The following is a 12,926-nucleotide window of genomic DNA, read 5'->3' on the forward strand; positions in this document are numbered from 1 at the left end:
GTACTGTGTTCAGTTTTGGGCCCCTCGCTACAAGAAGGACATGGAGGTGCTTGAGCGGGTGCAGAGAAGGGCAACGAAGCTGGTGAGGGGCCTGGAGGACAAGTCCTACGAGGAGCGGCTGAGGGAGCTGGGCTTGTTCAGCCTGGAGAAGAGGAGGCTCAGGGGTGACCTTATCGCTCTTTATATGTACCTCAAGGGAGGCTGTAGCGAGGTGGGGGTTGGTCTGTTCTCCCACGTGCCTGGTGACAGGAGGAGGGGGAATGGGCTTAAGTTGAGCCAGGGGAGTTTTAGGTTAGATGTTAGGAAGAACTTCTTCACTGAAAGGGTTGTGAGGCACTGGAACAGGCTGCCCAGGGAAGTGGTGGAGTCACCATCCCTGGAGGTCTTTAAAAGACGTTTAGATGTAGAGCTTAGGGATATGGTTTAGTGGGGACTGTTAGCGTTAGGTCAGAGGTTGGACTCGATGACCTTGAGGTCTCTTCCAACCTAGAAGATTCTGTGATTCTGTGAAAACAGATCTTCCTGGTTTTGTTTTGTTTTGTTTGTTTTTAGGACCATCTTGCTTTTGTCATCATTTTGGGCAGGTGTATAAGAACAGGTGCAAGAGGACATCAGTGAGCTCTGGCTGTGCTCCAAGTTGCTTAGACAGGACATGAAACCCATGTCCATAATGTGACTTTGGAAACCAAGCTCTGTATTTTCAGTTCAGCTCTTTCTCCAAAAGTGTACAAGCTTTTCTGAACTCAGGCTGACTGAGTAGGATGGATGAGTAGGTATAAAGACAGACCAGAGAGTTCACATTTAGACACATATAAAATTTATTTATTTATTTATTTGGAACTTGGCATGTGGGAATTCTTTCTAGTTGAAGAAATAGAGAGGTTGGATAATCCCTTGCCATATCTCCTAAAGTCTGAATTCCTGATTAAACCTGAAATTATGGGTGATTGTCATTGAAGTGAGAAATGGGAGCAACAAAGTGGCTTCATCAAATTTCCCTAAATTTTGTGGAATTTATCATGAGTACAGATAGTTTTAGTATACACTGTTAGGAAATACTGAATCAATTTTTAAAAGAAAATGTTGAATAATTGCACCTTTAAACCCTTGGGGAAAACAATATCCACTGAAAATTTTAATAAGAATTTTAGTTCCAGATAAAATAAAAGCATTAGCCTATGCCCAATGCATACTTAATTGCTGCTTCTGTTCTTGGCTGAGAAAATAATCTATGTAAAAGGGTAATTATGAGCAAAGAAAAGTAGAAATCAAGTGCTAGAAGAGAGCAAACTTGTAAGTATGTCCTGGTCAAAATGTTTTTCCCTTAAAGTCCCGACTATGGCTTTTAGCTTATTCTTTGTTATTGCCATATCACCATTTAATAATATAATTTTGTAGAATAAGGAATGGAGAAATGCCAATCGACTAACAATTGTATTTCAAGGGTAGTAGTTTCAAGACACCCTCCTAACCTATTTTCCCTTTAGTAACATTAGCCTCTGCTAAATCAGAAATTTCATTATGCATATTCTTTATCAGTGATTAATTTCAGAAAAGGATATACTACAAAAGGATTTTAATCTTTTGTATATGGCTCATCATATATCTTAGTGTTAAAAGGCAGAATTAGGAAAGTAAAGAGAATCTTCCAATTATTGTTTAATAATGACACAATTTGAAGAATGAGTCTAGTGAGAGGAAATATTTTAAATCTATGTGACACTTGAAAATTGCTTTAAGTTACTTCATGCATTTTGACATATGAAATTCTTCTTGGGGCACAACAGATGAAAAGAAATATTACATTAAAAAATTCAAGGAGCTTATTGTTTCATTAAATATTTACCAGCCATTCAAACGTTAGTGGATTTACTCTGCAACTGAGCAAGAGACCTTAGGGTTTACATCTGTAAATCTTTGTGCTAGTGCCTACCAAAAGTTATTAAACTCCAGCCTTTGCCATGGTTGGAAGCTATTTAATAGATGAATTTAGAGTGCAGATATTATCCTGTATGTTTTAATCACTGAGATAATAAAACCAGAACTTTTAGATAAAAATTACTAACCAAATGCTTGAGCTAAGCAAAAATTATACATACACTATATTTACAACATAACAAAAATATGATAAGCTTGTGCATGCAATCACAAACTCACTGTCAGGGTCACCAACTCCTCCTTAGAATGGGAAGAAGAGAAAACACTGGAAAGGAGAGAAATGTTTTCCCCGAGGCAGAATTTTTCAGATGAGACTATCAAAAACTGGTTAAATATCTTAACTTTTTGGCTCAGGATATACTTTAAAACTGTAAATGAATATACCACATTTGCTTCCTTTAATTTACACCTAATTCCTTTTCTTATCTAGAGGCTCCAAGGATTACATTCACCTTGCAGGTTAACATCAGATGGTATGTTATGTATGGGCTGAAAATAGTCTTCAGATGTATCAGCTATATCATGTGCATAATACTACATAAACGAATGTGTAATCCTGGGGCTGTTTCAGTGATGTTAAGAGTGATGTAATTTGATTAACTGCAGGAAATGATATGGACCACATTAGGGTCTAACTCTGAATCTGTCAACTGCAGAACCGTAATATTTATTTTAATAAGTGCATTTTTGTATATGTTCTGTTCTTTTTGTCATTTTCATTATTGCTGCTGGGTCTCAAATTCTGGGAGTCATATGCCATGGAAAAGTCACACTGCTTTACTTATAAAACATAACAGAAGTCTCATAGTAGACCATAACATACTCTATTCTGTCAGTTTTTTGTCTTCCATCACTTCTGCTTTCACCCTCTATTGCTTGACACATTAATATAAAACACCTTAATATAATGTGGAATACTATGTATAAATATTTAAAACGATCTCTAGTTATATAAGCATTTCTTGTTTCAGTTGTTGGAGAATTACTTAGTATTGACTTGAGATAACTATTCTTTATTGAAAAATACGATTTTTCATGAAATCAGACATGATGATGAGTGAAATGAGCTGACCAGAAAATCACTTTTTATTTTGTGAAAAAGTATAGAGGTTTATAAATTCCTTAGATACTTTTATTCAGTCTTTTCCAGAGATTTGGGTTTTCAGCCAGTGGAATTTTGGAGATGAAGTGGTCTGTTTTACTGAAAAAGTTTCATTGGAAACTTTTAAGACAACTTTAGAAATAATTTAATTAAAAAAAAATAAAAAGTGGAAAGAAAGTGCTGCTTTTGGAGAGATACAATTACAGCTGGGACAGTGAGAGAGTATCCAAAGAGGAAAAGAGCAATCGTTACACCAGGACTTGTCTTGTGGCATTGGGGAAAAATAATTCTGTAAGTTCCCTATGCATATGTAGATAAGCATAGCATCCCCATCAGCCATGCACAAAAGTCAGATTAAAATTTGATGGTAACTAGAAGGAGAAAGGAGAGTCTGATATAGCAGTAAAGTTTGGAGAACAAAAACACACAGCAGGCACTAGAATCCTTCTCTAGTCCCTTGACCCTATTTGTGTGTGTGTGAATGGCAGGGCTCTGCCTCTTGTCGCCATGATATTATAGCAAAGAATAGGCAGCTTTTGAGTGAATAACTTAACTGAATGTTGGTTTGCCTTCAGTATCACCTCAGTCAGATGCAAAAATTATCTTGATCAGGATCTGATTCTTTATGTACTCTATGACACAGGCAGTGGCTCTAATCTTAGTGACATATGTGGAGAATGTGTTCACTATTCTGGTGTCTGTTCTGAAACAGTCAAAAGTCCTTTAGCTCTTCAGATATGCCAAAGGTTCAGAAGCACTGAGTACTGCATGGTTTCTCTCAGCCTGTACCTACAGAAGATTTGTCCAGCAGTGATACTGCTCTGCTCATGTGTTGAAATTCTCCGGCCCCTGCCCTGTCTTCCAGAGTTTAGACATGCTGTCACCAGCTCATCTTTACAGTCAGAAAAGAACAAGACACCTAATTTTTACATGTAGTGACTCATCTCAGCTGAAGACACATATCTAAAATATATGGACTGAATCACTTTTTGAAGACATGTTTTTCTTTTATTTTTCTATAATAGGAGCCTGGGGAGACAAATTCAGATCTAGACATCCTACTTATTGTCACCCGAATTGCCTCAAGATGATTCCCATTCTTTTACTGGAACAGCTAACATCTATCCTTGGGTCTTGCCCCCAGAGCACATTAAAGCTTACTATCATTGACTGGTACTCAAGCTCACCACTGGACTCAACTGTGAGTTGACTTAATAGGAGCTTCCTGAGCCGTCATTATTCATTATAAGGGCTGATATGGTTTGGTGAGCTTTTGCCCTGTTTAGTCTTCTTCCGCCTTCAGTCAGAAGTGGCTGAAATCCCACCCAGGTTCAGAAGTTCATTGCTGCCGAGGCAGAGCCTTCCAGATACCTTCCAGAAAAGTCTCATATTCTGGGACATTTTTCTGCCTTGCTGCAAAATGTTCTCTTTTTATCTTAATTAAGTGTGGTAATGATGGCAGCATGTTGGGGGCAGCAGCACGGCCTTAGTGTCCACAATACATCTCCTGTTACAACAGCATTCAGCCACTTTCTCCTAAATGACTCCTCCACGAGTGGCAAGTGGAAGCAGCAGGGTGATGCTGCAGCACTTGGCTTCAGGGGTGGCCAATTGTCTGCAGCAGGAATGGCAGCAAGAACTCCAGTGGGGTGAGAAGTGCTAAGCAGGAGTAGTTATCATAGCTCTGTTTCTAAATCTTTGTTTCACAGCTGCTGTACCAGGCAGTCCATGGAAATGAAAATATTGCGATAACAGTTCTGTCCAAGCTGATGAAAACTGTGTGATAAATTGCATGGATTACTGGCTAGCCTTTATCAGTTTATGTAGTAAGACCTCAGTTTTTCTCTTTTCCCTCTCATTTCAGCTCATTTTTTTTTGCATGCACACAATGATTTTATTTCAATAGACTGCTTAAAATTTCTTGTTGACTTTTCACTCTTAGTTCATATTAGTTGTCTGAATTGTAGCATGCAATTGGTAGTGATAGGGACTTTCTTTCGGGGCAAGTTTTGGAACTGTAATCACATTTTCACCTCATCATGTCTTCATATTCTCACTTTTGCAGTGTGCTGGCCCCTGGCAGTTGATTCATCATGCGTCTCCAAGCACAAACATGGACTGGGACATAGAAAGCAATAATAGAGTTGAATAAATCATATTACAGCCTCATGTCTGGGGGAAAAAGATCAGAGAAGGCATGCCGGCTGTGAATGTAAATGTATTGTATGGCTTCTGGTTTGTCAGCTCAATGGTGTAGTTGTGAATTTATGGAGTCTAGGTTTTGAAAAATGCAATGCTAGCTGCTTTGGTCAAAATCAATACCAGTCAACAGAATGAACCAGATTTAACTGGCAAAATGCTCCGGCAAACCATTTAATGTCTGAACTCACAGAGATACTGTATGTGTTGCTCACAGTAAACCAATATTTACTGATCTAAACTGGATTATTAAGCACATGCTAGTTGCACAGGCACATGTTTAATATTTTTATTAGCATGTGATGGCAAGAATACTTTATTAAAAATTAAATGAATACAAGAAATGAGCAGGCAGTTCCATGCAGTTATTTATTTAATCATTCATTTGTTGTTTTTGTTGTTGTTTTTCTCTCAGACAATTGCATGACAAGACCTACAGTATTTCCACACATGAATAACAGTGATTTACTGAAGAACGCGCTTGTTCTAATCATTTGTGATACATCTTCCAGAAATCCCATATGAAAAATTGTACTTCCAAAGTGTCTTGAAATTGTTCACTATTATCAAAACCCTTTCCTTTCTGTTGAAAACTCCCATCCCTCAATATAGAAGTGTCATAGATGGACTTAGTACCAGACATAATATAAATGCAGGTAGCATGGTTAACAAAATGCTAGTTTGCTATCTATGCATATAGTGCTGTATCTCTCTGAGATGGTAAAAATAAAATCAATGCTGTCCTTACATGTAATATTTATTGTCAAGAGAAAAGATTCATACTATAACCTAAGAATATATAAGAAGTTACACGATTTTAAAAAAGAAAGCTATATTCTTACATCTTAGATGCACAAATTGTTATGTTTTGCTTTGGAAAGCATAAAAAGCAAAGGGCTAGCTCTCCTTTCTCCACACAAACCAGTATTTCATGTAGGTTTGACAGGTAACTATAACACCTAAATTACAAAGGACACAGACTGCACAAAAATAAAATGTTAATGTAGTTGAGATCACTATGTTTTCTGCTTGTGTAAGTAAACATAACTAAAGTCCAGACTTATGCAGAACTAAAGTATCCCTATTAAGAATATTAAGTCCTTTTTTCAATTATAGTATTTATTTATTTATTTATATTAGCAATTTCTTCACTAGTTTGGGTCTCTGAAAGTGCTTATGCAGCAAATACAGAACACAAAAATGAACACAATAGGCTAACAAGTCACACAAGAAATACATGGAGCTCTTGGAGAGAGCCACAGAATAGATTAAGGAGCTAGAGACTTTGGCACAGAAAGAGAGGCTGAGAGAGCTGGGGTTGCTTAGCCTGGGGGAAACAAGGGATCTTATTAATGACAGACAGTTAAGAAAGAGACAGTCTCTTTTCAGTTGTGTCTGGTGACAATAAAAAAGATAATGAGCACAAACTGATGCACAGGAGTTTTCTTCTGAACATCAGGAAACTTTTTATTGTGAGGGTGATGGAGCACTGGCACAGGTTGCTTGGAGAGGTTGTGGAATCTCAAACCATGGAGATATTCAAAATCTGCTGGGGCATGGTCCCAGGCAAACAGTGGCTGGTTGTGCTCTGCATGATCTAGATGATCTGCAGTGTTCCCTGCCAACCTCAGCCTTTCTGTGATTTTGTGATCTGTTCAGCTTTTTCAATTCTCGTTTGTTGTCTGCTGTTATGTATGCAGACTTGAGAGAATTATTGATTTCACTATAATTTCTTTATTACTTTACATGATTACTTGTAGTTATGTAGATTAATTAATTATATATATGTATATATATGCATTTATATTCCCCCCCCGGGAGATTAGATGATACATAGGTCTACAGTATTTCTGTAGTCTCTTTTGGAATCATAGAATCATAGAATATCCTCACTTGGAGGGGACCCATGAGAATCAAAAAGTCCAACTCCTGGCTCCACACAGGACCACCCAAAAATCAGACCATGTGTCTGAGAGTACTGTCCAAACACTTCTTGACCTCTGGCAGGCTCAGTACCACGACCACTTCCCTGGGGAGCCTGTTCCAGTGCCTGACCACCCTTTCAGTGAAGATCTTTTTCCTGATATCCAGCCTGACCCTCCCCTGTTGCATCTTCAAGTCATTATAGAATCACAGAATATGTTTTAGCCCATCTATTTGTGCTTTTTGTCTTTTAGGTGCTTTTAATAATTTGTTAATCTCTGTCATGTTTTGAATTTCAAAATGGATTTATGTTCTATTTATTTTATTTATTTATTTATTTAGTATTTTTCCCAAACAAAGCTGATATGGAACAGATGCTAGAAGCTACAGGTTAATGCCTGAACATCTTTCATTTTTGAGAATTCATAAGTACTTCGTGTTTCCTGAGTTGAACATAAATCCTGTTTTCCTAATACCCTTTACAGTGTTTAAATTATGTTCTGAATGAATTAGAAAATTGTATTATTTCAACAGTTTGGCCTACTGACTCTGAAAACATCACATAAGGATGTTTGATAATCATTACAAATAATTCATGTTTCTTCTCTAAGCAACAACTTTGTCCTCTAGTATGTTTTAGAAGCAAAAATTTCTAACCATTATGGGTACCTGTAAACCTGAGGACCTACTCATATAGAAAACAAACTTTACCATATACCAGATTCTTTACAAAAGTTTTTTGAATTTTAATAAGACAGGAGTTAATAATGCTGCATTCTCATTTTATTTCAACCGAAGACAGATATGACCCAGAACAAGAGTGATCCATGCATATGATCCTAGAGAAGATGTCATTTTGTATAAACATTATACCTGGTCCTTAATGATGCATTCAAAGGTACAAAAAATGAAGGAAGCTGTAATGGCGACAGGGTAGAAGGAAGGGTTCAACAGAAGGAATGTCATCAGTGGAGGAGTCTCCAGCCTGGGGGGGAAGACCCAAGTGCCAGGAGACAGAAGGGAAGCTCCATGTTCCATTCCAGGTGGAAGGAGTGGGGTGCAATGTGAGTAATGTATCTAGATTAGCTGTGCAGAATTTGGATGATTCTGCTTTCTTTAGGATCCTTTCCTTATTTTGTTCCTATCTCACCTATGAAAATTTGAAAAGAAAGATGAAGCAAAATGTCCTTTAAAGCAGGTGTTTCAAGTTTCAGGCTTGAACCTGTGTAATGTTCACTTTAAAATATATGACATCTTACTGGGACATTTAATCTTGGACTGTGCAACATTTAAATTTTGTGATCAGCTTGCTTAACAAAAATTGACTGATCCATCTGTTTGAACACATTAGCTCAGAAACAAAAATGTCTCCTATACAATATCAGTATCTATATACAAAGAGAAAATGAATAGAAGCTATAAATACCTGTTTGGTTTCCCAGACTGTGAAATGTTGCTTCAAGCTCTGCTGGTTTAATCAATGAATGTAATAGATTGCATTTGCTTATGGTGGTGATAGGCTGGCTAATGACTGACTCCAGTTGGAAAGAAGCATAAATATTCAGAACAAGAAATGCCCAATGACACTTACAGAAGGAGCAATTAATCCACCCACATTAAAAATGTAGTGGTGGGATTTTGAAAATGACAGCTTCAAAATTGCCATGCAAATTTTCTGTATTACTTAATGTGCAACAAAAAAGCACATAATTATATTTTAAGTAGTAATAAATAAAACGTGTTCATAATAACAGTTTGCAGAAGTATTAAAAGCATTGTTTTAAAGGGTCTACTCTCCAGTCCCATTTTTTTTAGACATTCAGGTGCAGAAATTTGTATTTTCTATATTATTTATCTGCTGATGAAGCATTATGGAGTTTTCTGATTTACTTGTCAAATGATTAGTCAAAAATTTGTATTATTTGTAGTTGCTAGACTTAGGGAGATAATAATGAAATTATTTCTGTTTTGGGAAACAATACCAAACATTTTTATTCACTCTGGTTCAGGTGCCTTTGAAAATGATGCTGTTTTCGTTAGGATTCAAGCCAACACTATTTGCAAATGGCCAATCAGTCCAGAATTTTGATTTCAAAAGGGCCATGTGGTATGGTCAGGCATGCAGCACAGGTTTTAGTCATGGAGGGATTCTTCATCCCCAATGGGGAGCGGACAGCATTTCCCACCAAGGAGGAATCACAGCCTCTTTGTAGCTCCCTGAGGTCAGTATACAGTGTTGTAGTAGCTGCAGAAAGGTATAGCATTATATTGTACTTGGAATAAACATAACTCTGAAGCTGTAGCAAAAAATAAGGTTAGAAACTTCTTAGACCTTTCTGTCTGTTCCTGCCCTCCCTCCACCCCTCCATTAATTCTTTGCAGAATATAGACGTATGAGATTGTTGGGGTCTGAAGGAGTAAAGAGAGTCCTTGACTTTGTGTTAGCAGCTATACATGGGTGTCTACATTTGTAGAGCTGTAATGAATTGCAAAATTAATCCAAAGGTATTACCTTTTGCTGAAGGTTTTGGCCATGCATGTGGTGAGAGAGACAGATTAGGGGAAGGACATCCCAAAACATGCAGACAGGCTGAGTGGAAGAGGTCCCTCTGCAAATCTTGCCAATCCACCCTTCTGAACTGGAAGCCAGAATATTTTGGGGGGATTGAAGTGTTAAAGAAAGTCTTCAAAATAATGCTTGAAACTTGGTTCAGTTCCAGTTTCAGAAAAAACTTGGCTTTGAATGGGTTGAGAAATTTGAGTCTACTTCATATTCTCATTTTATTTTATTTTTTTCCAGAGGATATACAAATTCTCTTTTTAATGAAAATGGTAAAAATAAAACACAAAGACCCTGTGCCTCTGCTCACAACTTCAAGCCTCTTTTGTTATTATTCTATGACAGCTTTTAGTTCTCTTAATGTTTTTTTTCTCAGGGGCCCACATTACTAACCTATGCCTGGTGCTTCTTTGCAGTCTCTTCCATTTTTTTTTTCCTTTAATTTTATTTTTATTTTCAGTAAAATCCTTCCAAAGCCGCTGGCATATTCAAGAAACAAAAGCCAGTGAAAACTCTTCTCTCCCCATGGACATTTTTTTTTTTTCTGTGAAGAAAGATATGAGTTGAAAACTTCTATATTCATAAAATAGTCATTTTTTTCAGTCATGACAAAGTTAGGTTTGGGTGTTACACACATAATACACAGGTATTCCAGCTCCCTCATACTCATCATAATATGGATAGAGTGAGACACCTCTAAAGAGAGATCACAGGTGTCCATATAGTAGAATCTGTGTTTGAGACTCATGGGACATATCATGAGTGAAATTTGGAATTGCTGTTCTTTGAGAAATGAAAAAATTCCTCCCTCCTCCCACAATGTTGAAATGTTTATGCTTTTTTTAATGGAATAATTCTGTTTGACATTAAACTGTGGTGCTGCGGGAACAGCTCAGGCCTCCTGTGTTCTACAGTCTCCATCTCCCACAGTGTGTGTGAGGAGAACACGGTGCAACAGTGCACGACGTATGTTTTCTTTAGGCTAGCTGAATGGGGACCTGATGTGTATGAATACCGAGAGACATCGTAGTTTAATATCGCACTGATGCAAAACAGTTCAGTTCAGTTAAACAAATAAACATGTTTTTATACTTGTTCCAACAGAATATTGGAAATATGTAATTTTTCTTAAGAACTTTGCAAAATCATTTTTACTAGAAGAATAATTTCCATGAACAAGGTAATATTATTGGGTCTGATTTAAAAGGCAATTTCTGAAACAAAATCACAGCATAAATTACAGTCACATAGGCATACAAAAAACATTTTCTTGCTTTTTGGGGACTTGTAAACTTAGCACCATTAAAGGGCTAGATGCAGAGATAGAATGCTTAATTCTTTAATTAATGACATGTTTTCATATTCTGAAAATGACTGCAGATCAGCATGAAAATCCTGTCAGTGACATATATGATTTTTCAGCTTATGTAGTTCTAAAAATGACTTTTCATACTTAAATAACTGTTTGGAAAAGTTTGATCTAATATTTATGTTTGTTGTGTCTACGAAACTCTAATAATCGCAGCTTTTGCATTGGTTATAAAATAAAATTATGATCTATGGTATATCTGAATAGTCCAATATTCACATTATTGTCATGATGATAAATTAAAATGCTGCTCATCTATATGTATATGGAAAATTGGGAAAAAAACGGAGTCCAAAAATCAAGTAACTTATACATATCTACATATCTCTGTCTTTTCTTGCTGTTGTAAAACAAACAAACAAACAAAAACACAAAGACGTGAGTAAGGCAATACTCAAAGATATTTGCTTTTTTTATAGAATGACAGATTATATGTGGAAACTTGATTGAAAGCCAGGTTAAACAATTGAACTGGCTACAAAACTTAAGACATTCGGAGGGAAAAGTGTGGAAAAGGGTAGAGAAAAACAATCAGAGAACTATGCTGTAAAACTGATTTTTTTTGTTAACAGGGATCTTGTGGGATGCTTTTTCAGCTTTTGCTTTTGATAGCAAGGTGCATTTTATGGTTTTGGTTGATTCCTGTGCCTTTATATTGGAGTAGAATGTAAGAGAAATTTAATGAGAAATCTGCCATTTACACAACGTTGGCAAGGCAATATATTTCAACTTATGCACTGAAATGGAATAATGAAAGGTTACTTCAAAACCACTCCCCACCATTCCCCTCCCCCCAATAACTGCAATTTTAGTTTAGTCTTGGGGAAGAGAATTCAATTAGTTGATGAGGCTGACCAGAGAAGCATTTCTAAAAATAATACAAGGGAAAGAATCAGGGCAGCAAAAGAAGCTGGTACAAGGAAGAGGAGAATAGGGACTTATTTTGATGACATTGTGAGATTGGTCTAACAAGCACAAAACATAACAGTTTCTTTCTTTAATGCTTACTTTTAGGAAAGCCCAAGGAAGAAGAAACCACAAACCATGTTTTCTGTCTTGATCCTTAGTCAAAGGGCAACTCAATCCATCTTTGAAGCCTTGAAAAGTCTCTTAGATATCTTCTGGCAAATCAGAGCACCACACACTTTAGCTTTTCTCATTCTACTTACTGTCAGGCTATATTCCCTTTGCTAGTGTTTTTGGAGGCGCTTTGGAGTATCTTTTTTATTTTTTTTCTCTCTCTCCCCTCCCCCCCACGAAGAATGCAAGTGTAATACTGTGACAAGATGTAAGTAAATATATGAAATAAGTAAATGTAAAAGAAGAGCAACAAGGACCTCTGCAGAAGGATGCTCCTCATACTGTTTGAATTCCTTTTTTGTCCCCAAAGATTGCTGGGGGAAAAAAAAAAAAAAAAAAAGAAAGAAAAGAAAAAAGGACAGTGGTTTCTCAACCATATTTGAATAAAACCTCTACTCTGTGAAATTAGGGCACTGCTGGTAACAATCACCAAGAACTAATCACAACCCTCTGGAAAGCCTGGGTGTACACAGCCCAGACTGATTTCAGTGCAGCTTTTTGTAAATAGTACCAGGAGTGTGCATGTGTTGTGCTCTTGCAAGGCTGAAATAGACAAAAATCATTTCAGTTCAACTAATCAACTTCTAATTTATGGTAAACTGTTTCATGAACATGTCTCCATGTCTCTCTCCCCTGGGAGGAGAGAACATCTTGAAAATACAATATTAAGAAATGGAAATACGACTGGAAAATGGCTCTCTGTAATAACAGAGCATGCTGACTGCCCTCATTTCACCCTTCTTCTGTGCTGCTGC

At 36.9% G+C, this 12,926-nt stretch overlaps 1 protein-coding gene across 2 annotated transcripts in view; it reads left to right on the forward strand.

Moving 5' to 3' along the window:
* The window catches only part of LOC311429858 (uncharacterized protein), a 184,454-nt gene that overhangs the window by 113,767 nt on the left and 57,761 nt on the right, over positions 1 to 12,926 (forward strand). The window contains exon 5 of one of the 2 annotated variants that reach the window (XM_084506099.1): positions 12,106 to 12,259. The exons of the other annotated variant lie outside the window; for it this stretch is intronic. Coding sequence (XP_084362225.1) covers positions 12,106 to 12,158 — 53 coding nt within the window. The 3' untranslated portion in view covers positions 12,159 to 12,259. Of the gene's footprint in view, positions 1 to 12,105; positions 12,260 to 12,926 lie in introns of those variants that run through there. 2 annotated transcript variants of the gene reach the window in all.

Source organism: Aythya ferina (genome assembly GCF_964211825.1).
Source record: "Aythya ferina genome assembly, chromosome: 1".
Lineage (NCBI taxonomy): Eukaryota > Metazoa > Chordata > Aves > Anseriformes > Anatidae > Aythya > Aythya ferina.